Here is a 27,764-nt window from a genome sequence, read left to right as displayed (position 1 = left end):
AAGGTGTCTCGCTCCGCTACCACTGCGCTCGGCACAGGTTACCGTTCCCAAATGTAGTCCACGTGTATCATAGAGTATGAAAAAGTTAAAAAAAAATGAAAACAATTTGAAAAACTCATGTTGACCTTTTGTCATGTCGACCTAGAACATGTCGACTTAGAGTCCCTGTCGACCTATCGACCATGTTGACCTACTTACTGTCGACCAATAGTGGTCAACCTAGACAGTGTCGACCTACTTACTGTCGACCTAAAGATCGGATCCCCATAAAAGAAGCTAGGGCACTACTATGGGGCATAACATTAACTAAGCTCTACTATGGTTCAGAAAATGAACTAGGTTACTATTTTGGGGCATAAAATGAACAACTGCTGCGGAGAGTAGTCTCTCTAGAAACATTGGGACAGGGGCCCCATCAAAATGTTGCTATGGGGCCCACAAAGTACTGGCTACGACCTTGCATGGGGGCATAACTATAGTGGGTGCAAAGGTTGCCATTACTATGGATCGCAGAGGCTTAAGAGGGCCTGGAACCAGGTTATAAAGTAGCATGCTAATTTCCCAAATTTGCCTACTAAGCAACTGGGTCTGATCCATACTTGCCTACCCTCCCGGAATGGCCGGGAGGCTCCCGAAAATCGGGTGACCCTCCCGGTCCCCCAGAAGAGCAAGCAAGTCTCCTGATTTCAGGGGTCACCCCCTGCCCGGCCGCCCACTTAGCGAGTAAAGTGGGTGGTCCGGGCAGGCGATGACGCGATTCTTGTTGAAACGCGTCATCATAGCCACGCCCTCTGCTGTATAATGTTGGTAATAGCGGCATTACACAGTGGGGACGTGGCTTACATGACGCGGTCCAGCAACCATGCCCCCGTTCCGCCTCTGACCCGCCCCGCCTCTGGCCTGCCCCCCTCTGCGCGTCACCTCACTGCCCGCCCCATGGCTGAGCCGACTGGCTGCTCTCTCCCGGGGAGAGCAGCCCAAAAGTCGGCAAGTATGGTCTGATCCATTGCCCATCCTGAATTGTGTGATAATACGTTTTTAGTGAGAGGTGTGTATAGTGGGTGTTATAATGGTTAGGTGGCCCTGTAATGTGGCATAATTTGAACTGGCCCAGGGTTGGATTAAGGCTGGTGGGGGCCCAGGGCAATGGTTGTGAGGCCCCACCACTAGTAAAGTTGCTGGCAACCCCCCCCCCCCCCCACACACACACAAAATAAACACACACATCCAAGCACACGCGCGCACACACAAACTTGCCTGCACCGGAGACATGCACAGCACCCAGTGGCCATCGGCACCACACTGCAGTGGAGCAGTTCTAATTAAAAATTGTATCTCCCAGCAGCCCTTGCTTCCGGTGTGACATACTATGAACTGGCGCACTGTATCATAGCATAATTTGAACTGGGGACACTGTATGACAATGTGAATTGGGGGTTCTGTGTGGTGTAATGTGTACTGGCAGCCCTACAATGTAACATCATGTAGACAAAGAAAAAAAACTTGGGCACTACTATGGGGCATAACATTAACTAGACCACTACTATGGTTTTGAAAATGAACTAGGGCACTATTATGGGGCATAAAATTAATAACTGCTACAAGAGGTGTCTCTCAAGAAGCATTGGGCCTGGGGCCCCTTTAATATATTGCTATGGGGCCCACAAAGGTCTGTGGCAATATGCTTACAAGGACAGTCACTGTGTTGTCTCCACGTCTTAAATCCCAATTAAATATCTTATCGCACAAAACAATATTCTGTTTTTTACAAATACATGTCATCTATGTGGACATAATAAATGTTGACATGCTAAGCATGTTAAAATTTCACCATGTCAGCATTCCCTGATGCACATCAACATGATAAATGTTTACCTCACATACCACACCCCTATTCCAAACATAGCGTGAAATCACAGAATGGCATATGCCCAGCAAGGACACAACTTACACTTTGCAAATGACCCTTAGGATCATTTACCACTTGTTGGTGGTTCTGGAAGAAGGATTTAAAAGGACAATAATATTACATGCAAAACCAAGAGTGCAGCCCCCCTACCTACAGCGAAAGTGCATGGCAGCCTTTACAGCTGTGTCGGCGATCAGTTGAGCAGTGTCATGGGGTAAGGCCAGTGACCGTTGGCAACGAGCAGCAGTTGGTTAGTGCAGAGCTGAGGTAATTGACCTGCAGGCCAGAGCTGTGTTGTGAGGAGGCGCGCTGAGGACGCCCATTCCAGAGAGCTGAGAGGCGAGTGTGAGGAGTCTGTCCCACCCAGCTCTACGACAGACCCCCACTGGCTTTCAAAGTACTGTGAGTACACAGCATTAAGGCTGTACACCAAGTTGGTAACACAAATAGCAGCACTAACTGTGCATATCTCAGGCATTTGAAATAAAGACCCAATATATAGAGTTCTGGTAGTATCTTGAAAGAAGACTGTGTATTATCAGCATCTCTAGATCTAACCTCAACTGCATCTAGGTAAGCTGTACATTATTATTCTGTAGTAAGATAGGGCGTTACAGTTACCTATTTATTGAATGTAAAAGTGCAAAGCAGCTATTATACACAATTCAAGTAATGCACAAGTCAGCATAAAGGGAATATATAAGGAACACACTGAAGAGTTTATACCCTAGCTATTAGAGGTGCATTAATGTTAAATCCTCCACACTACTACAGTCCCTGGGAAGTGAAGCTACGCAAGCACCAAAAAGTTAAACAAGCCCGGTTTGCACCATTCAAGTGTTCATCATGTCAACGTCACTTCCGTTACTGCTCATACTCAGCATCAGTGTATTGCCTCAGCTAAAGATGCTATGCCACCGCTAATACCCTGGAAAAAATAATAATAATTGAGTACATACGTGCACCAACGCAAGGTTACCTGACCTGAAAGTGTAAATCCCTTTAAGGGAAATTGTAGTTTTTTTGGAACTTAAATAGAAATTAAGTGGTATAAAATAAACCCTACAGTTCAGTGGTAGAAATAGGACAGCGAGTTCTATTCACTAGCTTAAAATGACTCTGTTATAGTGTAATAAATGGCTTTGGGAAATGTTTAACATGTTACAAATGTAAGTGTTATCCTGGTTAGTGACATAGAGAGCGAGGCTGTGCCTGGGTACTTGGGGGGCATGGCCTAACGGTGGTCACACCTCCTTAAAAAAACACAGAAAAAATTTATTTACGGAGTTGCAAAGCTCCACAGGGGGCGCCATGGTGCCTCTCAAGGGTTGGCATGATCAGTTTGATAGCTCCCCCTTGCACAGCCAGGGGAGACTACTGTTGCTTAGCAGCAGCTCACTCCGTGCGCCCGGCACAGCCCAGCACACAGCAGCGTGTGCTGGGGAGACAGTAGGAGCCGTTGGCAGTTTAGGGGAAGGAGGGGGCGGTGGAGCTAGCGGCAAACCCGGGCCCTGTTCCATCAAGTCCTGATAATTAGTAAATGCCACCCACCTGCGGCAACAGTGATCCAGGTCACTGCAGTGTTTGTATTTAATTTATGAGATGTGGCATTATTAACTCAGTTTATATATATATATATATACACATACTGTGTGTATATATATATATATATATATATCCTATAGATTGTAAGCTTGCGAGCAGGGCCTTCCTACCTCTATGTCTGTCTGTTTTTACCCAGTTTTGTTCTATTACTGTTGTTCTAATTGTAAAGCGCAACGGAATATGCTGCACTATATAAGAAACTGTTAATAAATAAATATATATATATATATGTAATTTTGAATGTTTAATATTCTTGAAACCAATGTATTGAATCAAGGCTGTTTATGTACATTGCATGACCCAGCTTAACTTAAAAATATTAGTCCTGTTTGAACGCAGTTGCGTATTGCTACACTACGGAACTGCTAATCATCGCAAGGAAGGAAGATAGACGTCCACCGGAGCCATCACCAATTTCTCAGCAAATGTGTACACATGCACAACAACGAGGAACATCGACTCCTAGGGTTGACCTATGGCTACGCAGACTGACTGAGGCAGTAGCGACGCCATGTTTCTCTACGTACATGATCGCAGCTGAAAGCACATACAAGCCTTGAAAATGGCCATGACATCCCTGTTGTTTTGCCGCCACTCCCACGTTAACTCCCCCAAATGGTCCCTTGTCGTCATTCACTCCGCGTATAAAATATAATTGCAAGCGCGATCACAAAGGTACCTTGAGACGTGCGTCGTGTGATCGCAGCATATACACAGTCTGCTGATAAGCTATCTGTTGCAAAAAGATTGGCATTGCATATAAACATGAATTAAGGCCAACAGTCTCTGCAGAGGCGTCACCGGGTGTGGTGACACCCGGAGCGCACTCTGTATTATCAACCCACCCCCGCCCGCAGGAGCCGCGGGCATCCGAAAGGGGTGTGGTCTAATAAAAGGGGCGTGGCATCGCGGCTCTCCCCCCCCCCCCCCCCCCCCCCCTCGCTCCGGAGACTGCTCAGCATGCAGTGCCGGCTCTTCTCTGTGACAGGAGCCGAGTGCTGCAGGGGTTTATCTCACTGCAGCACTCGGCTCCTGTCACTTCCGAGGGCGACACCCGGGTGCGGGCTACACCCCCCGCACCCGCCTTCTGACGCCACTGAGTCTCTGCCTCAAAGAGAATTCTGTTTGAAAAAGGGACTTGATAATTGTGTTTGAGGACAACCCTCTTCACCTCTCTGGTGGAACAAAGGGAAAAGATAAACCAAATTAGCACCTGTCGGGGTATCTCAGTACAATCTGGTAGTGGGCCAGAGTCTACTGCACAAGCGCAGGTCTCCAGGATCATGGCGCCTGACTGTGTCCTGGTGATTTATGTAACTGCTTCAGTACAGTGATTTGTGCAGCACCAACACTCCGGAGAGGTAAGTATATTAAATGGGGGGAGGATGTGCGGTGTGATGCCCTTGGACCCAGAGGCCTATGTGTCCCACATGCCCTGCACCCACCCATTATAGATAAGTCACTGAGTTAAACAATTATAGTATTTTGCTAGGTCACAGGCACACATAATTGTTTCTCTGTTATCCCCTTTCCTGTCTAATTCTTTCCCCATCTTTTATCCCCCGCCCCCCACTTTTCTGCTGCGATCAGATCTGAATTACCCCCATGGTTTTGTCCATTAGAGGAAGATTTTGCTTTTGTGACCCATGCTGAATTAGACCCTTAAGGGCCCCATACACTAGAACAATAATGCCCGATTTCATCCAATTTCAGCCATTCGGGACGATATATCAGATGAAATCGGGGAATTTCGGATGTGTTTTACATCCGATCCGATGCGCGGTCCCGTGAGCATCGGATCGGATCCCCTAGATTGACTGTGCTGCACTCGTGATATGTCGGACCCCGCAGGCATGGCTGGGATCGCACAAGATACTTCGTAAGCAAAAGGACCGCATACGATGTATCTTATGCGATCCTGCCGCCCGGAAGACTGCCGGGGTGATCGCCTGCGACATGAGGGTCCGACATGTTGCATTAGTGTATGGGGTCCTTTATTTAGGTACCTTTTAATAAGGAAAATTGTATTTGCCTTGTCTCTAATTAAGTATGGGTATGGTACCCACAAACGTGCAGTATTAATTATGGGCAAGGTTGTTTGTATTTGTGTTTTAGGGGATCAGTATGAAAAACCAGCGGCCAGGATTCCGTCCGTCAGTATACCGATAGCGGGATCCTGGCCACCGGTATGCCAGCAGCAGGAAGAGCGCTAGAAAGCCCTTTGTGGGCTCGCTGCACTCGCCATGCTACTGACAGGTTCTATTCTCCCTCTACGGGTGTCGTCGGAATTCCAGGTGCGTTATTTCACCGCTAGTCGGGATTCCGGCGTCCGGGATCCTGACTAGTGGTATTGTAACTGCACCCTTGTTTTAGTGGCAGCTGCCATTTTATTATAGTGTTGGTGACAAATTTTACAAATGCTGTCTTACTAAAGTGTCAGCTATGTATTATATATATTATATATTGATACTTTATGGAGGGGGATTTTTTTTTTTATACACACACACACACATATATATTAGTGATGAGCGGGTTCGGATCCTCGGGATCCGAACCCCCCCGAACTTCACCCATTTTATACGGGTCCGAGGCAGACTCGGATCCTCCCGCCTTGCTTGGTTAACCCGAGCGCGCCCGAACGTCATCATCCCGTCATCATCCCGCGAGATTCGTATTCTATATAAGGAGCCGCGCGTCGCCGCCATTTTTTACTCGTGCATTGGAGATGATCGTGAGAGGACGTGGCTGGCGTCCTCTCAGTTTCTATGTTCAGTGGGCTGCAAATTGTGCTGCAAATATCTGTGCTCAGTGTGCTGCAAATATCTATGCTCAGTGTGCTGCAAGTGCAAATATCTACGTTCTCTGCCTGAAAAACGCTCCATATCTGACTGTGCTCAGTGTGCTGCAAATATCTGTGCTCAGTGTGCTAATTGCTTTATTGTGGGGACTGGGGACCAGCAGTATTATATAGTAGGAGGACATTGCAGAGTTTTGCTGACCAGTGACCAGTGACCACCAGTATTATACGTTCTCTGCCTGAAAAACGCTCCATATCTGTGCTGCATTGTAGTAAATAGTAGGAGGACAGTGCAGAAAATTTTGCTGACCACCAGTATAACTATATATATAGCAGTACGGTACAGTGGTCCACTGCTCTACCTACCTCTGTGTCGTCAAGTATACTATCCATCCATACCTGTGGTGCATTTCAATTTTGCACAGTTTGCTGACCACCAGTATATACTATATAGCAGTACGGTACAGTAGGCCACTGCTCTACCTACCTCTGTCGTCAAGTATACTAGTATCCATCCATACCTGTGGTGCATTTCAGTTTTGCACAGTTTGCTGACCACCAGTATATACTATATAGCAGTACGGTACAGTAGGCCACTGCTCTACCTACCTCTGTGTCGTCAAGTATACTATCCATCCATACCTGTGGTGCATTTCAGTTTTGCACAGTTTGCTGACCACCAGTATATACTATATAGCAGTACGGTACAGTAGGCCACTGCTCTACCTACCTCTGTGTCGTCAAGTATACTATCCATCCATACCTGTGGTGCATTTCAGTTTTGCACAGTTTGCTGACCACCAGTATATACTATATAGCAGTACGGTACAGTAGGCCACTGCTCTACCTACCTCTGTGTCGTCAAGTATACTATCCATCCATACCTGTGGTGCATTTCAGTTTTGCACAGTTTGCTGTCCACCAGTATATAATATATAGCAGTACGGTACAGTAGGCCACTGCTCTACCTACCTCTGTGTCGTCAAGTATACTATCCATCCATACCTGTGGTGCATTTCAGTTTTGCACAGTTTGCTGACCACCAGTATATACTATATAGCAGTACGGTACAGTAGGCCGCTGCTCTACCTACCTCTGTGTCGTCAAGTATACTATCCATCCATACCTGTGGTGCATTTCAGTTTTGCACAGTTTGCTGACCACCAGTATATACTATATAGCAGTACGGTACAGTAGGCCACTGCTCTACCTACCTCTGTGTCGTCAAGTATACTATCCATCCATACCTGTGGTGCATTTCAGTTTTGCACAGTTGGCTGACCACCAGTATATACTATATAGCAGTACGGTACAGTAGGCCACTGCTCTACCTACCTCTGTGTCGTCAAGTATACTATCCATCCATACCTGTGCTGCATTTCAGTTTTGCACAGTTTGCTGACCACCAGTATATAATATATAGCAGTACGGTACAGTAGGCCACTACTCTACCTACCTCTGTGTCGTCAAGTATACTATCCATCCATACCTGTGGTGCATTTCAGTTGTGGCAGTATATATAGTAGTAGGCCATTGCTATTGATATATTACTGGCATATAATTCCACACATTAAAAAATGGAGAACAAAAATGTGGAGGGTAAAATAGGGAAAGATCAAGATCCACTTCCACCTCGTGCTGAAGCTGCTGCCACTAGTCATGGCCGAGACGATGAAATGCCATCAACGTCGTCTGCCAAGGCCGATGCCCAATGTCATAGTAGAGAGCATGTAAAATCCAAAAAAATAAAGCTCAGTAAAATGACCCAAAAATCTAAATCAAAATCGTCTGAGGAGAAGCGTAAACTTGCCAATGTGCCATTTACGACATGGAGTGGCAAGGAACGGCTGAGGCCCTGGCCTATGTTCAAGGCTAGTGGTTCAGCTTCACCTGAGGATGGAAGCACTCATCCTCCTGCTAGAAAACTTAAAAGAGTTAAGATGGCAAAAGCACAGCAAAGAACTGTGCGTTCTTCTAAATCACAAATCCCCAAGGAGAGTCCAATTGTGTCGGTTGCGATGCCTGACCTTCCCAACACTGGACGGGAAGAGGTTGCGCCTTCCACCATTTGCACGCCCCCTGCAAGTGCTGGAAGGAGCACCCGCAGTCCAGTTCCTGATAGTCAAATTGAAGATGTCACTGTTGAAGTACACCAGGATGAGGATATGGGTGTTGCTGGCGCTGAGGAGGAAATTGACAAGGAGGATTCTGATGGTGAGGTGGTTTGTTTAAGTCAGGCACCCGGGGAGACACCTGTTGTCCGGGGGACGAATATGGCCATTGACATGCCTGGTCAAAATACAAAAAAAAATCACCTCTTCGGTGTGGAATTATTTCAACAGAAATGTGGACAACTGGTGTCAAGCTGTGTGTTGCCTTTGTCAAGCTGTAATAAGTAGGGGTAAGGACGTTAACCACCTAGGAACATCCTCCCTTATACGTCACCTGGACTGCATTCATCAGAAGTCAGTGACAAGTTCAAAAACTTTGGATGACAGCGGAAGCAGTCCACTGACCACTAAATCCCTTCCTCTTGTAACCAAGCTCCTGCAAACCACACCACCAACTCCCTCAGTGTCAATTTCCTCCTTAGACAGGAAAGCCAATAGTCCTGCAGGCCATGTCACTGTCAAGTCTGACGAGTCCTCTCCTGCCTGGGATTCCTCCAAAGCATCCTGTGTAACGCCTACTGCTGCTGGCGCTGCTGTTGTTGCTGCTGGGAGTCGATCGTCATCCCAGAGGGGAAGTCGGAAGACCACTTGTACTACTTCCAGTAAGCAATTGACTGTCCAGCAGTCCTTTGCGAGGAAGATGAAATATCACAGCAGTCATCCTGCTGCAAAGCGGATAACTCAGGCCTTGGCAGCCTGGGTGGTGAGAAACGTGTTTCCGGTATCCACCGTTAATTCACAGGCAACTAGAGACTTGATTGAGGTACTGTGTCCCCGGTACCAAATACCATCTAGGTTCCATTTCTCTAGGCAGGCGATACCGAAAATGTACACAGACGTCAGAAAAAGAGTCACCAGTGTCCTAAAAAATGCAGTTGTACCCAATGTCCACTTAACCACGGACATGTGGACAAGTGGAGCAGGGCAGACTCAGGACTATATGACTGTGACAGCCCACTGGGTAGATGTATTGCCTCCCGCAGCAAGAACAGCAGCAACGGCACCAGTAGCAGCATCTCGCAAACGCCAACTCGTCCCTAGGCTACGCTTTGTATCACCGCTTTCCATAAGAGGCACACAGCTGACAACCTCTTACGGAAACTGAGGAACATCATCGCAGAATGGCTTACCCCAATTGGACTCTCCTGGGGATTTGTGACATCGGACAACGCCACCAATATTGTGCGTGCATTACATCTGGGCAAATTCCAGCACGTCCCATGTTTTGCACATACATTGAATTTGGTGGTGCAGAATTATTTAAAAAACGACAGGGGCGTGCAAGAGATGCTGTCGGTGGCCCGAAGAGTTGCGGCCCACTTTCGGCATTCAGCCACCGCGTGCCGAAAACTGGAGTACCAGCAAACAGTCCTGAACCTGCCCTGCCATCATCTGAAGCAAGAGGTGGTAACGAGGTGGAATTCAACCCTCTATATGCTTCAGAGGATGGAGGAGCAGCAAAAGGCCATTCAAGCCTATACATCTGCCTACGATATAGGCAAAGGAGGGGGAATGCACCTGACTCAAGCGCAGTAGAGAATGATTTCAACGTTGTGCAAGGTTCTGCAACCCTTTGAACTTGCCACACGTGAAGTCAGTTCAGACACTGCCAGCCTGAGTCAGGTCATTCCCCTCATCAGGCTTTTGCAGAAGAAGCTGGAGACATTGAAGGAGGAGCTAAAACAGAGCGATTCCGCTAGGCAAGTGGGACTTGTGGATGGAGCCCTTAATTCGCTTAACCAGGATTCACGGGTGGTCAATCTGTTGAAATCAGAGCACTACATTTTGGCCACCGTGCTCGATCCTAGATTTAAAACCTACGTTGTATCTCACTTTCCGGCAGACACTGCTGGTGAGAAAATTGTCAAGTCAAGCGGAACGTGACCCTTCAACAGCTCCTCCTTCACATTCTCCCGCAACTGGGGCTGTGAGGAAAAGGCTAAGAATTCCGAGCCCACCCACTGGCGGTGATGCAGGGCAGTCTGGAGCGAGTGCTGACATCTGGTCCGGACTGAAGGACCTGCCAACGATTACTGACATGTCGTCTACTGTCACTGCATATGATTCTGTCACCATTGAAAGAATGGTGGAGGATTATATGAGTGACCGCATCCAAGTAGGCACGTCAGACAGTCCGTACGTATACTGGCAGAAAAAAGAGGCAATTTGGAGGCCCTTGCAGAAACTGGCTTTATTTTACCTAAGTTGCTCCAGTGTGTACTCCGAAAGAGTGTTTAGTAAAGCCGCTCACCTTGTCAACAATCGGCGTACGAGGTTACTTCCAGAAAATGTGGAGAAGATGATGTTCATCAAAATGAATTATAATCGATTCCTCCGTGGAGACATTAACCAGCAATTGCCTCCAGAAAGTACACAGGGACCTGAGATGGTGGATTCCAGTGGGGACGAATTAATAATCTGTGAGGAGGGGGATGTACACAGTGAAAGGGGTTAGGAATCGGATGATGAGGAGGAGGTGGACATCTTTCCTCTGTAGAGCCAGTTTGTGCAAGGAGAGATTGATTGCTTCTTTTTTGGTGGGGGCCCAAACCAACCAGTCATTTCAGTCACAGTCGTGTGGCAGACCCTGTCGCTGAAATTATGGGTTCGTTAAAGTGTGCATGTCCTGTTTATACAACATAAGGGTGGGTGGGAGGGCCCAAGGACAATTCCATCTTTAACCTCTTTTTTCTTTCATTTTTCTTTGCATCATGTGCTGTTTGGGGACAATTTTTTTGAAGTGCCATCCTGCCTGACACTGCAGTGCCATTCCTAGATGGGCCAGGTGTTTTATAGCCACTTGTGTCGCTTAGCTTAGCCATCCAGCGACCTTGGTGCACCTCTTTTTTTCTTTGCATCATGTGCTGTTTGGGGACTATTTTTTAAATCTACCATCCTGTCTGACACTGCAGTGCCACTCCTAGATGGGCCAGGTGTTTGTGTCGGCCACTTGTGTCGCTTAGATTAGCCATCCAGCGACCTTGGTGCACCTCTTTTTTCTTTGCATCATGTGCTGTTTGGGGACTATTTTTTAAATCTGCCATCCTGTCTGACACTGCAGTGCCACTCCTAGATGGGCCAGGTGTTTGTGTCGGCCCCTTGTGTCGCTTAGCTTAGCCATCCAGCGACCTTGGTGCACCTCTTTTTTTCTTTGCATCATGTGCTGTTTGGGGACTATTTTTTAAATCTGCCATCCTGTCTGACACTGCAGTGCCACTCCTAGATGGGCCAGGTGTTTGTGTCGGCCACTTGGGTCGCTTAGCTTAGTCATCCAGCGACCTCATTGCGCCTCTTTTTTTCTTTGCATCATGTGCTGTTTGGGGACTATTTTTTGGAAGTGCCATCCTGTCTGACACTGCAGTGCCACTCCTAGATGGGCCAGGTGTTTGTGTCGGCCACTTGGGTCGCTTAGTTTAGTCATCCAGCGACCTCATTGCGCCTCTTTTTTTCTTTGCATCATTTGCTGTTTGGGGACTATTTTTTGGAAGTGCCATCCTGTCTGACACTGCAGTGCCACTCCTAGATGGGCCAGGTGTTTGTGTCGGCCACTTGGGTCGCTTAGCTTAGTCATCCAGCGACCTCATTGCGCCTCTTTTTTTCTTTGCATCATGTGCTGTTTGGGGACTATTTTTTGGAAGTGCCATCCTGTCTGACACTGCAGTGCCACTACTAGATGGGCCAGGTGTTTGTGTCGGCCACTTGGGTCGCTTAGCTTAGTCATCCAGCGACCTTGGTGCAAATTTTAGGACTAAAAATAATATTGTGAGGTGTGAGGTGTTCAGAATAGACTGGAAATGAGTGGAAATTATGGTTATTGAGGTTAATAATACTATGGGATCAAAATGACCCCCAAATTCTATGATTTAAGCTGTTTTTGAGGGGTTTTTTTTTTAAAAAAACACCCGAATCCAAAACACACCCAAATCCGACAAAAAATTTTCAGGGAGGTTTTGCCAAAACGCGTCCGAATCCAAAACACGGCCGCGGAACCGAATCCAAAACCAAAACCTGAAAAATTTCCGGTGCACATCACTAATATATATATTAATATATATGTACCAGGAGATTGAAGCTGCACTCACAGACTTATAAACACCAATTAGATCCCCGGCGAAGACAGAGAGTCAGACAACCAGGGTACCCTGGTTGTCTGACTCTCTGTCTTCGCCGGGGATCTAATTGGTGTTTATAAGTCTGTGAGTGCAGCTTCAATCTCCTGGTACATGCAAATCCATAGAACTGCACCACAGCAGCTGGTAAATATTGTTGGAGTGCCGGACATTCGCTTAGTCTATATTAATATATATATATAAATATATATATATATATATATAAATATATATATATATATATATATATGAAACGAAATAGAGGAGATGGCGCCAAGGGAGTTATATCAACGCCCTACCTAAAAACGGACCCTTACAGTACTCTCAGGATAAATTACGTCAGGTAACAAATACTAACATAAAAATTTATTAAAACAACATATAAACCCGACACAAATGTTCATAAGTATACAGAGTTGATACATTTACATTTGTCGCACAATTTGAACAATCAGTTTGTAGTGATGAGGAAAAAGCGTAGCTATATCACTACGATTTCCTTCTTCTCCTTATTGTAGATTCGGAGGTAACATCAGATAATAGATAGATAAATAAATAAACCAACGCGTTTCGTCTTGTTCCAAGACTTCATCAGGGGTAAAATCTACAATTGTAGAATAATAAGTCAAAACAAATACATAGCAATAAGCATCTTACACTCACATATAACATGACATATTGGTATCAAAAGAACATGACATAGCAACATGAGGAGGAAAACAGAATAAATAACATGAAGAAAGTGGAAAAAAGAGAACCAAAAAGCACAGGTTGTGAAAAACATACCTCTTCATTTCAGAACATATTGTCAGCACATAAAAGGTCATTCAAAGATGTATGAACAACGTTTCAATATTTCAATGGGACTTGATTGATACAGCGAGGACCATACCTAATTAAAAAACGTTTAATAACCTTTATTAATTAAAGGACACTTTTTGTTCAATTAGGCAGAGATTGGGATTAATCCAATGGAATGGCACATACCTCATATATCATCAGCTTGAGTCTGACAATCAGATATTCGAATATGGGGAAGATTCATATGTGTATAGAATCTAACTGGTTCACAAGCATAAGGAACCTAATAAATTGATTAATTGGGTATTAATTATAAGAACACCTATGAGTTCATAAATAGACCCCTATCGTATTTTGACACCCATAATTATAAAAATTCTGGTATCATTAATGTCTGATCACTAATGAACAGATGTCATGACTAACCCGTGTGGTTTCTATATATGATAAAGAACAAAGCCACAGAATTGGCTATAACAAACACCAATGTTACCACTATACAACGATCCTCTACTAAATGATCTGATTATAACCAGCCATTTATTCATATTTGGAAAACCCAGGACTAATTGTATTAACCATCAGTATAGTGAACCCACATGATATCTTTATTAGGGAAACCCATACTTTATGGACGGTATCACTGATCTATGATCGAATAATTCAAACAAATTACTCAAAGTGCTACCCACAGGGGGTGTAGTTCATTACAGTGCCGTAACTAGGCATTTTAGTGCTGTGTGCAAGAAACGGCATTGGCGCACCCCCCCCCCCCTTATGCAAAACAAGGGCAGTGTGCGCCTTAGGCGCGCGCAAAAAAATTAGGGACGTGGCTTCATGGGGAAAGGGTGTGGCCACAAAATAATACCAATTCATACTACGGCGCACAGTAGTCTCCATTATTCAAATTACACCGCACAGTAGTGCCACTACACCAGGTAGAGCCCCTTTTACACATTACGGCAGACAGCGTCCCTCTTTTTACACATTACGGCAGACAGTCCCCCTTTTTACACATTACGGCAGACAGCGTCCCCTTTTTACACATTACGGCAGACAGCATCCCCCTTTTTACACATTACGCCAGACGGTGTCCCCTTCTTACACATTATGGCAGACGGTGTCACCCTTTTTACACATTATGGCAAACAGCGTCCCCTTCTTACACATTACGGCAGACAGCGTCCCCCTTTTTACACATTATGGCAGACAGCGTCCCCCTTTTTACACATTACGGCAGACAGCGTCCCCTTTTTACCATTACGGCAGACAGCGTCGATAGAGAGAGAGAGAGACAGACACTTACTATCTCTCCCCGCTGTCCTCTGTGACACTGGCTGGTGCTGCTGTGCTGGGGCGGGCTGCGGCTGGGCAATGGAGCTGAGCGGAGCTGAACGGAGCTGAGCGGCTGGAGCATGCTTGCGGGTCCTCCCCGCTCTGAAGCTCCGTACAGTGGAGCTGAGGTAGAGCTGGATTAAGGCTTTGTAGGGCGCAGGGTACTTAAGACAGGGGGGCCCCAAGACCTAAAATAAAAATAAAACAGATTGCAATGGTGGCGGGCACTCACGGTTATGCAAGAAATGTAATGCAAAAATGCAACTTTTTTTAATAAACGAAAATTAGAAGCATTTAACATTACATTTCTTGCATGACCATTAGTGCCACCGCCATTACAATCTATGTATGTATCGTGTATGTATGTATATATATATATATATATATATATATATACATACACATACACACACAGTGTGTATGTATATATATATATATATATATACACACACACACACACAGTGTATATATATATATATATATATATGGGTTCACTACGGGTGGCCGGCGGTCGGGCTCCCGGCGACCAGCATCCCGGCGCCGGGAGCCCGACCGCCGGCTTACCGACAGCTTGGCGAGCGCAAATGAGCCCCTTGCGGGCTCGCTGCGCTCGCCACGCTACGGGCACGGTGGCGCGCTACGCGCGCCACACTATTTTATTCTCCCTCTATGGGGGTCGTGGACCCCCACGAGGGAAAATAATTGTCGGTATGCCGGCTGTCGGGCTCCCGGCGCCGGTATACTGAGCGCCGGGAGCCCGACCGCCGGCAAACAGAAGACCACCCATATATATATATATATATAAAACTCATAACCTAAACTTTAAGTGCAGCCAGCCTTACTTTTTTTTACTTTGCTGGCAGGCTGCTAGCACACATAGGAGAGCAACAGTTCTTCTCTGGCTGCACACCACAACCCCTCGCTCCAGAGCTCCAGAGGCCGTCCGACTCCTCCTTGTTCCCTGCAGCCTTCACAGATGATTGGGCAGCTGAGCCGTCGCTCAGCTGCCCTGCTTGTAGCTCAGCTCCCTTGTGGCATCACTGGCGTGCGGCGCTGCGCCAGTGTTTTGTAGTTGCAGACGTCACGGGAGCCAGGAGAGCCGGGAGCCCGGGACAGCCATCGCCCAGCTGCCTGCCCTGCTTGTGGCGCGGCACACAAGCATCTTGCACTGCAATGGAAAGCCGCTGCCGGGAGCAAAGCACCGCAGATCGGATCAAAGATCCGATCTGTGGTAGGTGGCGGGGCTGCGGGGGGGATCCTTTTAAAAAATCCAGTTCTGAGCTGAGGCGGATTGCGGATGGGACCGTAGTGCGGAGTATGGGAGCGGGGAGGACCCGCCAACATGCCGCAAGCCGCCTCAACTCCACTGTACAGAGTCAGTCTGTACAGAGGAGCTGAGGCGGCTTGCTGTGCTGGGGCGGGCTGCGGCTGGGCAGTGGAGATGTACGGAGCTCTGATGCTCCGTACAGTGTTCAATAGGGCCGTGACTGCGCTCCCCAGGGCTCTGCGCTGTGTGCGAGGCCCCCCTCGCACACACCTAGTTACGGCCCTGGTTCATTAGTGCCAATCATTAAAGAAATCTCTATAATATAGCACATACCTCATCGGTCAGCAGCTTGAACCTGACACTCAGAGACTCAGGAGTGAAGGCAATTCAAATGGGTATAATGTTTAACCAATTTAGAACACGTGGTAGACCTGGTAAATTAATTGGGTTGATATCAATTAGACCATCCATTAAAGTACCAGTATGGTACAAAGAGTTCCCACCCCATGGAGAAAAAAATACTCCTTTCACTTAGTAAGGGGAAGATCTATTAACTATAAAAATTATATAAGTGAGTGTATAACTCATACAACTTAGTTTCATATTCATATATCATACCTCCCAACATGACCCTCTCCAGGAGGGACAGAATGCTCTGCTTCTGGATTTTTCCCTTTCTTTATGATTGCCGGCACCTGTGTTGAACAGGTTAATGGATAAGAAAGGTGTTTCAGCACAGGTGATGGTAATCATACATGAAGAGGGAAGTCCAGGAGCAGAGCATTCTGTCCCTCCTGGAGAGGGTCATGTTGGGAGGTATGTATATATATATATATATATTATATGGTATATATAAACGGTTTCTTCACATGTGTGATATATTAACAATCTATTATTATTATTTTTTTTATAAAGGCATTAGCTGTACATTTAAATATGTATATTAGCTGTATCTTTTATTAAATCTGGACATGTTTGTGTAGCTTTAGCTGCACATTCATATAACTATGGGCATCGCCTTTTATATGAGCTTGCATGACTGCACAAACAAACAGCCGATGTGGACAGCTCCTGATTTACACGAGGCTGAAGTTAGCTTCTTATTCGGCCAGCTTCTTATTCACTTCTTATTCCTGATTTACAGCATATTTGCACTTCAGTAAAACATGTCCCATCCCTAGGCCGCCAGTCACATAAACGCATCCCATCCTAGACTGCTCAGAGCCTCTATGGATAATCATACACTGTAGCTTTATGTTCTCTGTCGGTGAGGAATATATTGCTGCATAGAGCACTATATAGCTGGGCATTACTTATTCATTCTTCCAGGCTTTGCTCCAGCAGACAGCTCTGTGAAGTTTGCCCCAGCGCTGCTTAGCTCCTTAGCTCCTTTGTTCTTCTATTCATGATTACTGCAGCTGATCCGGTTGCCATTGGCTGCGGTAAACAGACTGGGAAGTGTGTGAGTATCTCTCTGTGGTATTTACTTCATCCTCACAACACAGCAATAACACAAGTAACCATCTCCACCGCAGCTCCCTGCACTGCCTGTCTCTCACAGGAGGGAACAGATATTAATTCATTGAGAGAAATTTCCGGGAGCCCACTCAGCAGCAGATCCCACCAGACAACAATCCTTATACCGGACACATCACCATTGTTATTATATGATCTGTGTATTATACTTGTGTGCAGTCTCAGCAGAAGACGGAGAATGTCTATCAGAAGAGCCACCTCAGCCGGCTACAGGATGCCGGACAGGACTGCAACAAAACTGGCATCAACTTCCAGCGTCTCTTTAAATAAGTCCCTTCCCGGGACGCGAAAAGCTCTGTCGCTGTCTGATCGGGAGAAAGGGAGACAAGCCTGGGGGGATGCCGTCCAGCAAGACCAGGTGTGGAGGGAGTTTGTAGAAGCCGAAAAACGAGGCGAAAAACAATGGTAAGTGCTTCACTTTTTTATATTTCAATTATTGTGGTTAGTGTTAGAAATTATTGGCAACAAATACTGTAGAATAGAATGTACATTTATTACAGGGAATTCCCTTTTGTTTAAGAAGTTTACAACACCCCCTCCCTTCCCAGTACCAGAACTTGTATGTGGGTTCATCTACCAGGACCCCTCTCCCCCATTAGCTGCACCGCAGGGATCTCTGCTAATCGTTTTCAATGTATACAAAAGAAGTTCTGGTCTCTCTGTGGGGCCTATTCACGGTGACTAGTTTCTGAGGGGCTGATTTATTAAGCTCGGTGGAGTGATAAATTGGAAGGTGATAAATGACCAGCCAGTCAGCTCCTAACTGTCATTTTTCAAACCCAGCCTGTGACATGGTAGTTAGGATCTGATTGGCTGGTGCTTTATCACCTTCCACTTTATCACTTCACCGAGCTTAATAAATCTGCCCCTGAATCTTTTACGTAACGGCCCATTCCTTATTAGGTGCACGGAGTGGCCATCGCTCATTCAGCAAATTTTGGACATTGCCGGTGGAGGAACCTACGCCATCAGATGGCGAGAACAACTATAGATAGTTGCAGTAGGTGCAATAGGATTCCAGATAGCAGAAGTGACGATTTTTCTGAGATTTATCAGCGGATTTTAAAATGAGCGCTGTCTTTTACAGTCAAAATCGACCTGGTTTTGCATTCAAAAAATAAAATTAAATTGAGTTGACGATTTAAATCCTGCTGCAAAATCTCGGAAAAACTAAAAGCGTCACTTTTTGCAAACATGGATCCTATAACATTTCCCACGCTGTCTGTGATATTTATATGTACAATCAGGAACTTTTAGCATATGATTATTCATATTATATAAAAAATGTAGGGGTACAGTATAACTATCATTGCTGGCAGTGAGGTTACAAAAAGTATCATTCCTTGTCGCGGAAAAGAGGACTGCTGCAGTAATATGATTGTTACAAGCTCACAATGGGTCTAATTCAGAATTGATCGCAGTAGCAAATTGTTAGCAGTTGGGCAAAACCATGGGGGTCATTCCGAGTTGTTCGCTCGTTGCCGATTTTTGCTATACTGCGATTATTCGCTTACTGCGCATGCGCAAGGTTCGTAGAGCGCATGCGCTTAGTTATTTTACACAAAAGTTAGGTATTTTACTCACGGCCTAACGAGAATTTTTCATCGTTCTGGAGATCGTAGTGTGATTGACAGGAAGTGGGTGTTTCTGGGCGGAAACTGGCCGTTTTCTGGGAGTGTGCGAAAAAACGCTGGCGTTTCTGGGAAAAACGCGGGAGTGTCTGAAGAAACGGGGGAGTGTCTGGGCGAACGCTGGGTGTGTTTGTGACGTCAAACCAGGAACGAAACTGACTGAACTGATCGCAATGGCTGAATAAGTCTCGAGCTACTCAGAAACTACTAAGAAATTTCTATTCACAATTCTGCTAATCTTTCGTTCGCAATTCTGCTAAGCTAAGATACACTCCCAGAGGGCGGCGGCTTAGTGTGTGCAATGCTGCTAAAAGCAGCTAGCGAGCGAACAACTCGGAATGAGGGCCCATGTGCACTGCAGGGGGGCAGATATAACATGTGCAGATAGAGTTAGATTTGGGTGGGGTGTGTTCAAACTGAAACCTAAATTGCAGTGTAAAAATAAAGCAGCCAGTATTTACCCTGCACAGAAACAATATAATCCACCCAAATCTAACTGTCTCTGCAAATGTTATATCTGCCCCCCCTGCAGTGCATTTGGTTTTGCCCAACTGCTAACAAATTTACTACTGCGATCAACTCAGAATTACCCCCAATGTCCTTTAAAGGAAGCATTGCTGGGGCAATATGCTGCAGACTTCTGCTCCTGGTAGAGGTAATGCTGGCTATAACTTGGGCACAGAGCTGTTATAGGTGTTACCCGAAACAAAACGTTTACATCCACTGAAAACAATAGTTACAGAGCTGCATTTAAGTCCATTTTGTGGATGGATCTTGCATGTTATAGTGATGTGCATGCTTCAGAGCCGAGCGCACACTTCTAAGGGTCGTATGCCACTCAGTCACGTCTCAGCGTTGCTGTCTGCAGCCAAAGGGGCATAATTGTGTGGTAATAGGGCGTTTGCACTTATGCCAAGCAGGGCCGTCTTTCCGTATGGGCTCAATGGGCTCTTGCCCAAGGGCCCCAGGAGTATAAGGGCCCTAGGCTGATAGCTGAGGGTCCCCTCTTTCCAGGGGTACCAGATTTTTTAAAATCGGCCATGGGGAACTGGAGATATCCGACCTCAAAGTAGTGGTCCCCATCCAAGCCTGTTAATTGCTCTTCCCAGCCAGATATCTCGGGTTCTGTCTGACTTAGAGTTTTTCTGAGGGTATAATCCAAAAGCTGCGACTCTCTCCTTTTGGTGAAAACTGGCAGCTTGTCTCTACTATGCCCAGAACCAGAGATATCAGCCTTCAAGCAGCTGGTCCCTGCTTCAGCTCCACACGCCTAATATGCAGTTTTAGGTTTTCATTGGTGAATTGATCTGGCTCCTGAACTCTGAGCCCTAATTCCCCAGTACCTTGTGAAAAGTGGGACTGTCTAGTTTTTTATCCAGTTCAAAGCTAAGAAATATATTTTCAGGAACTTGAGATATCTGCAGTCAAGCAAGCTGCCCTCCCACCAGAAAATTATAAATATTAGGCCCACTCCATTATCCACCCTTCCCCTACGTATTAAACACCCCCTACCACCCTAAAAGTTATGTACCAGGGCTTCTTCATTCAGCCCAATGCCCCCTTCTACAGTTTAGCCCCATTTGTGCAGTAAAGGAGTAATTAGCAGAAATGACTGCTCCAGGTCCTACATGCTTAGCGGAAGATAGAACACCCCCTACCACCCGCGGGACTTCAAAGCTGCCGCTGATAGCACCCCCCACCCCTACCACTGGAGGATGGGTAGGGGGCCCAGTGCATTGCTGTGCCCAGGGGCCTACACTGCTGTTAAGACAGCCCTGATGCCAAGTATAGTAAGGGTGTACTCAGTGTCGGACTGGGGCATGTAGGGCCCACCGGGGGAATGCAGTAGTAGCATACTTGCCTACTCTCCCGGAATGGCCGGGAGGCTGCCGAAAATCGGGTGACCCTCCTGGCCCCCCGGAAAAGCAGGCAAGTCTCCCGATTCCTGTGCTCCCCCCCTGCCCGGCCGCCCACTTAGTGAGTAAAGTGGGTGGTCCGGGCAGTCGATGACGCGATTCTTGTTGAATCATGACATCACAGCCACGCCCCCTACAGTATAATGTCGGTAATAGCGGCATTATGTGACGAGGGGGGGGTCTTAAATGATGCAATACCTCAGCCACACCCCAGCCACGCCCCGTTCCGCCTCTGCTCCGCCCCCTATCCTCATCACTACTCTTCCACGCCCCCTGCTGATCCGACCTGGCTGCTCTCTCCCAGAGAGAGCAGCTGAAAAGTCGATAAGTGTGAGTAGTAGGGGCCCATATTTAGAGGTGTGGCCAGTTTGCAGAGGGGGTGTGGCCTGCCACCTCATTGGTTTGACTAACGATTAGAGAGTGCAACGTCTGGGCCCCTTCATAAATATATGCAGTACATTCATCTGCTGTATGCATGATAATGTACCAGCAATGCACCGTAGAAAATACACCATAGTCCAGTATAAGGTAACATATGTATAATATATAATTCAAGTGCACAGTCCGGAACCTGATCCTTAGAGAAGGAGGTGGGCCCCAGGCAGTGGGGCCCACCGGTGGTTTCCCCTGTACCCCTGTGGGCCAGTCCAAACCTGGGTGTACTGAGGGCATGTAGATGGAACTGCAGGCTATGGGTTGTCTGACTCAGAGGGATCTTTCACACCATTATATTCCTGAGCAAGTACAGCCTAATAATGATGGCGAAAAAGAAACCCATCGCATGGATAGAAGCAGTGTGGGTACATAGATGTGACAGCTCAGCATGCAGGTGTCTATCTGCATTTAGTATAAGAAATTTGTAATATGGGTTGGGTACGGGTGACCGGTCGCCGGGATCTCAGCGGTCAGCATACCGACGCTGGGATCCCGGCCGCCAGAATGCCGTCAGAGACGCAAGCGAATCGAAGCCCGTTGCGGCCTCACTGCGCTCGCCACAGGTTCTGTTCCCACTCTATGGGTGTTGTGGACACCCTCGAGTGTGAATAGTCCTGGCCCCCTGCCGGCATTCTGGCGGCCGGGATCCCGGCGTCGGTATGCTGACCACTGGGACCCTGACTACCGGGATCCTAACTACATCCTGTTAATACTAATAGGTCTGAGCACACAGTGAGAGGGCAATGAGACTGACGTGACCAAATCTAATGGGCCCGTTATGTTGTCATTTCATGGACATGCAGAGCATGTGTCACAGTAGTGTCACACTCACAGTAGCTTACCGCCCTTGGTTTTAGCTGCTAACAGTTGTCATTCGTCAATACATACATTTCCCCAGGCACGTGGCACTTGTGCTACATATGAGAACATGTTCAATTAGGTGACTAAGGCTAAACAATCCCCTGATATACTCTACCCCTATAGCAACTAAGGGGGTAATTCAGACCTGATCACTAGGGTGCGTTTTTTACATCCCTGTGATCAGGTAGTCGCCGCCTACAGGGGCAGGGTATGGTGTGTGTGCGATCGCATGTGTAGCAGAACTGCACAAACATAAGTTTGTGCAGTTTTTGCGCAGCCCAGGACTTATTCAGCCGCTGCGATAATCGGGGCCAGAGCTGACGTCAGAATCCCTCCCTCCAAACGCCTGGTCGCTCCTGAGTTTTCCCAGACACTCCTTTAAAACGCTTAGTTGCCACCCACAAAAGCCCTCTTACTGTCAATCTCATTGTGATTGCCGGTGCGTTTAGAATTTTCGCACCATCCCGTCGCTGACCGGCGATCCCCGGAACTGCGGACCATCGCGCCTGCGCATTGTGGTGCATATGCATGCACAGTTCAGATCTGATCGCAGGCTGTGAGGAAACGCAGCCTAGCTATCAGGTCTGAATCGGCTCCTAACAGACCACCAATCTCCCACAATGGGGGTCATTCCGAGTTGTTCACTAGCTGCTTTCGGTCGCAGCGTGGCAATTAGTTCAAAAAGCGGCATTTCTGCGCATGCATATGGTGCGCAGTGCGCACGCACAACGTACTTTTACACAAAACTATGCAGTTTTACACAAGGTCTAGTGACACTTTTCAGTCGCACTGCTGACCGCAGAGTGATTGACAGGAAGTGGGTGTTTCTGGGTGGAAACTGACCGTTTTCAGGGAGTGTGTGTAAAAACGCAGACATGCCCGATAAAAACGCAGGAGTGGCTGGGGAAACGTAGGCGTGGCTGGCCGAACGCGGGGCGTGTTTGTGACGTCAAAACAGGAACTAAACAGACTGAAGTGATCGCTAGCTAGGAGTAAGTATCGAGCTGCTCTGAAACTGCACAATCTTTTTTTGTAGCAGCGCTGCGATCCTTACGTTCGCACTTCTGCTAAGCTAAGATACACTCCCAGAGGGTGGCGGCTTAGCATTTGCACGGCTGCTAAAAGCAGCTAGCGAGCGAACAACTCGGAATGAGGGCCAATGTCATATGGTAGTATACAGAAACACTGATGGTAACATACAGTATGCCATATGACGGGGGAGTTATTTATTTCTGTATTAGGACTGACAGCTCTGTCACTGACATTTTATTTAATATTGTTTATTAGCATTTATAGTGTCAGCCTTCATCATGAAGCTTTACATTTAGGGAAACTCAGTAATAAATCATGACTGGGCTTTTCACAGAAGAAAGTAAGAGAGCCTTATAGGCCCTACACACTGGCCGATTTTTTGAAAGATATGAACGATCTCGTTCATAAATGAACGAGAACTCGTTCATATCTTTCAGTGTGGAGACTCCAGTGATGAACGATGCGCGGCCCCGCGCTCGTTCATCGCTGGTCTCCCGTCGGCTGTGCATGCAGGCCAATATGGACGATCTCGTCCATATTTGCCTGCACTTCAATGCATCCGGGTGACGGGGGGAGTGAAGAAACTTCACTTCCCCCGTCACTGCCCCCCCGCCGCCGGGTCGCTCGTCGGCCGTATCCGCCGTCGGGCAGCTCGGCGGCGGGTCGGCCAGTGAGTAGGGCCCCTTACTAAAATCATACAATCTGTAGGGAAATTTGAGGTTGCCACACAGAGCAATAAAGACATTAGGCCCCTGTTGCTTGATTGGGGGCACGGGCAGGTGTGGGGTCATGACCTGGACCCGCCGGGTTACCTAGATGAGACGGGTAATCTGTACCCACCCCATCTCCCTCTCAATGCCACATGGTGCATATTGGTCCTTCTAGATTAAAGTGGGAAAGTGTTAAGTGGTGCTATGTGATCCAGTCAGGGGTCACCAGGTTTTTCTAATATAGATGGAAAATAAATGTAAGTTTTGTGTAAACTTTGTAAGAGGGCAGGGGAGGGGGTATCAAAGCTTGCCTGAAGAGGTGAGTTTTCAGGAAATGGCTGCCGATATGGAGGCTAAAAAAAGTTTTGTGTGAAGGAACTCTGGGGGTCATTTCGACCCGATCGCTCGCTGCAGTTTGTCGCAGCGCAGCGATCGGGTCGGTACTGCGCTGCTTTCGTTGCCTAACGATCGCCTCTGAGACAGAGGCGGTTGCTGGGCGGGAGGGGGCTGAACGGCAGTGTTAAGCCGCCACTTAGGGGAAGCGGTCTGACCAACGCAGATCGTGGCCGGACCGTTGGGGGGGGGCGCGCCGCTGTGGTTGCGCTGGCCGGGAGTTACTCCGCAAATACAAAGGCATCGCCACTGTGCGATGCATTTGTATTTGTACGCGCGGGGGGGGGGGGCGGACTGACTTGCGGGGCGGACTAGCCCTGTGCTGGGCGTCCCCCCGCATGTCAGGGAAGATGATCGTAGCTGTGCTAAATTTAGCACAGCTACGATCAACTCGGAATGACCCCCTCTGTACCATGGGTGCAGTCTGAAGAAATACCTGAACCCAGGAATGACAGCTGTAATGAGTGTGGACGTGTCTTTTCCATGTACATTCTCACCCCTTATACAAACCACCATAAACAGCTGTCTATGAGTTCTATGTACTTTAAATACCATATTATGTTTATCAACTAGATAAATAGTATCAGGTTTTGGATTTTTTTAAGCCTTGTTGTCTGATACAGCTGCCTTGAGTTGCCCGATCGTATGCGGTTAGACGCACTGCGGTCTATGAGACATGACAGCCAAGGATGGTACTCCTGACGATAACAACATCACACAAATAATTATCCTGTTCCTTTTTCCCAAGGCATGAAAACTGGAGCTTCCTAAAAGAGTATGACGCACTGGTAAGAAATGTCCCTGTAATAAGATAAAGCTTGCAGTAAACTTCCATTGTTCTGAAACAAACAATGACAATGCAAAGACAAGGTCTGGAACGAGGACATATCATGTCATGGACACAAAGCATACTTGCCTACTTAAGAGCACTAACATCCAGGAGGCCTGTTAACCAAAGGCCCAGGTGGGGGGTGCAGGTGCAGGGAACCACGAATCTGCTCCCACTTCATCTGGGAATTGCTGGCACTGGTGGGATAAAGGTTAATTGCTCACTTAATACTTTCTCCCAAATCCGGGAGTCTCTTGCAGTGGGCAAGTGTGGTGCAGTCCTGCTAATACAACTCTGCATGTGGGTGAAAATATGCAGGCAATGTAAGTCTAAATTATGGGTGTACTACGTTTGGCCGGCTGTCGGGATCCTGGCGCCCAGCATACCGGTGCCAAGATCCCGACCGCCAGAATCCCGGCAGCAGGGCAAGCGCAAAAGAGCCCCTTGTTGGCTCGCTGTGCTCGCCGTGCTGCGGGCACGGTGGCGTGCTACACGCGCCATGCTATTTATTCTCCCTCCAAGCGTGTCGTGGACACCCCAAGAGGGATCCCGGCGCCTGAATGGTGAGCACCGGGATCCCGACAGCCGGTATATCGAGTGCCTCCCGTAAATTACTTCTCTGCATAATCATCACGGGGTCAATTCAATTATGAGGGCTATGTGCAGGTGATACTGGTGATGTGTCATGGTGCCCTTAAATCACCTGTAATTATCCTCTACATTGTGCATTTTAGTTTGCAGTCCCTTAGAGGAGTGTATTAAAATGCATGAATTGAGGTGACCAGATTTAGAGGTCTTGTGCGCACTGCATCATCCATACATTGCGCTGCAACAAGCCATCTTGCAATGCTCCTACTTAAATTGATCCTACTGTGTTTTACATAGGGAAGTCTTTGTTCCAAAATCAGTGGTCTAGAAGCAAAGTGCTTTTATGCTCAATCTCCGATATAATTTTACAGATAACAAGATTTAATGACTATTGGTTCTTCCTAAATAAAATCTGCATGACTTGGGTGGCCTGGATCTTAGACAGCTTGTTATGTATTGGGGGGTTTTCATTAGTTGTTCACTATGGTATCGCTTAGATGTGATTTTATTTGTATGGCAGTTCATTATTTTGTTTCTGTACAGCTTTAAAGGACAGATATGTATTATTTGCATAATTTTATATATTGCAGTTACTTAGCATTATCATATGTATTATTTTGTTTAGGGAAATAAAAAAGAAGTGGAAAAGCCGCCCGAATATGTACCAATTTTTTCCGACCAAGTGCCCAATACTACCAACCAAATGATTGGCAGCAGGATAAGCACCGACATGGGTAAAACATTGGTCCATATGGATTTCTTTCTAACCAGTGGAAATCAGAAGAAGAGATTGGGTACGGAACTTCTGCCCTGCTAACCAATAGTTACACAACGCGGCCTGACCTCTGCTGAGTCCTACACTACTGTCATGGGTACAATCCTGAATATTGCAGCACGGCGGATAGATACGAACACTTATTAATGGCCATTGTTGATGAAAGATGAAGCAACGATTGCCAATAAACAATATTTTGGATTCATACAGTAATACTTCATGGGGGTTCAGTTTTTTCACAAGATGTTTAGAAGACTTTGAGATTGTGTTGCCTTTCTCCATGAATAACGTGCGGTATCGTATGCCATAAGTGTGTTCTCTCGTAACTCAACCAATTATTTTTATACAGGAAATGTACATGGAGCATTTTTCGGATAATTATACATTAAGAGCGACTTCATGCTGGTATAAATGTTACCTTATGTATTGAGACTTTGTTGGTTAAAAAGGTATCGTTACTGTTCATGATAGAGGAGTAATCACTTAACGTGATAAATTATGGATTAATTTTTGTATTATTATTATTTCTGTTAATACATTTAAATTATTCAAAAGTTTTGAATTCTCTCTCTCAACAAAAAAAATAAAGAATATTTTTTACAATTTACAAACTGGTCTAAAAATGCTAAATATGTGCACTCACCGCGTATACATTTTTTTAGACTAGAGACAAGAGATTTTAAATACTTGACTTTTTTCAATAAAGACAACTTAAAACATTATACATGTAATAATTCTTTAACATTTTTCTGGTTAAAGTAAAAAAAGCAATCCCATGAAACAGAAATGTGTTATCTATCTTATCTATCTTATCTATCTCTATATATCTCTATATATCTCTATATATCACTGGTTCTCTGCACTCACTATGGGGTAATTCAGACCCGATCGCTCGCTAGCGTTTTTGTAGCGCTGCGATCAGGTCAGAACTGCGCATGTGTATGCACCGCAATGCGCAGGCGCGTCGCACAGGTACAAAGCGGTTTGCTGCTCTGCGAAGGGTTTGTGCGAAGAATCCATTCGCACGGGCGATCGCAAGGTGAGTGACACACACACACACACAC

At 46.6% G+C, this 27,764-nt stretch overlaps 1 protein-coding gene and 1 long non-coding RNA gene across 5 annotated transcripts; one reads left to right on the top strand and one right to left on the bottom strand.

Moving 5' to 3' along the window:
• The first annotated feature begins 2,140 nt into the window (after positions 1 to 2,140).
• On the top strand, positions 2,141 to 26,913 carry C4H2orf50 (chromosome 4 C2orf50 homolog). Of its 4 annotated transcripts, none has more exons than XM_063915414.1 (4): positions 2,141 to 2,311; positions 17,690 to 17,935; positions 25,257 to 25,296; positions 26,551 to 26,913. In XM_063915414.1, exons 2-4 carry the CDS (start codon positions 17,709 to 17,711, stop codon positions 26,740 to 26,742), a joined length of 459 nt encoding a protein of 152 aa, XP_063771484.1. In that variant the 5' UTR covers positions 2,141 to 2,311; positions 17,690 to 17,708; the 3' UTR covers positions 26,743 to 26,913. The 4 variants fall into 4 exon arrangements, with proteins under 4 accessions (XP_063771484.1, XP_063771485.1, XP_063771486.1 ...); XM_063915415.1 differs by lacking the exon at positions 2,141 to 2,311 and adding an exon at positions 2,327 to 2,482; XM_063915416.1 differs by lacking the exon at positions 2,141 to 2,311 and adding an exon at positions 17,346 to 17,456.
• Positions 13,144 to 13,648, bottom strand: LOC134911159 (uncharacterized). The gene is made up of 3 exons (XR_010176366.1): positions 13,579 to 13,648; positions 13,378 to 13,483; positions 13,144 to 13,195 (listed from the first exon to the last, which is right to left on the bottom strand). It is a non-coding gene; the product is annotated as an uncharacterized LOC134911159 (long non-coding RNA).
• Positions 26,914 to 27,764: the final 851 nt, after the last annotated feature.

This window comes from Pseudophryne corroboree, chromosome 4, assembly GCF_028390025.1.
Source record: "Pseudophryne corroboree isolate aPseCor3 chromosome 4, aPseCor3.hap2, whole genome shotgun sequence".
In the NCBI taxonomy this organism is placed as follows: Eukaryota; Metazoa; Chordata; class Amphibia; order Anura; family Myobatrachidae; genus Pseudophryne; species Pseudophryne corroboree.
The sequence above is the reverse complement of the archived record's forward strand: the minus strand, read 5'-3'. Positions and strand labels throughout refer to the sequence as shown.

Excerpts from the sequence above, each read along its gene's own strand:
- C4H2orf50 (XM_063915414.1), top strand. The coding sequence starts at position 17,709 with ATGTCTATCAGAAGAGCCACCTCAGCCGGCTACAGGATGCCGGACAGG. Across the intron at positions 17,936-25,256 it reads AAACGAGGCGAAAAACAATG|GCATGAAAACTGGAGCTTCC; the intron begins GTAAGTGCTTCA and ends CTTTTTCCCAAG. Across the intron at positions 25,297-26,550 it reads TAAAAGAGTATGACGCACTG|GGAAATAAAAAAGAAGTGGA; the intron begins GTAAGAAATGTC and ends TATTTTGTTTAG.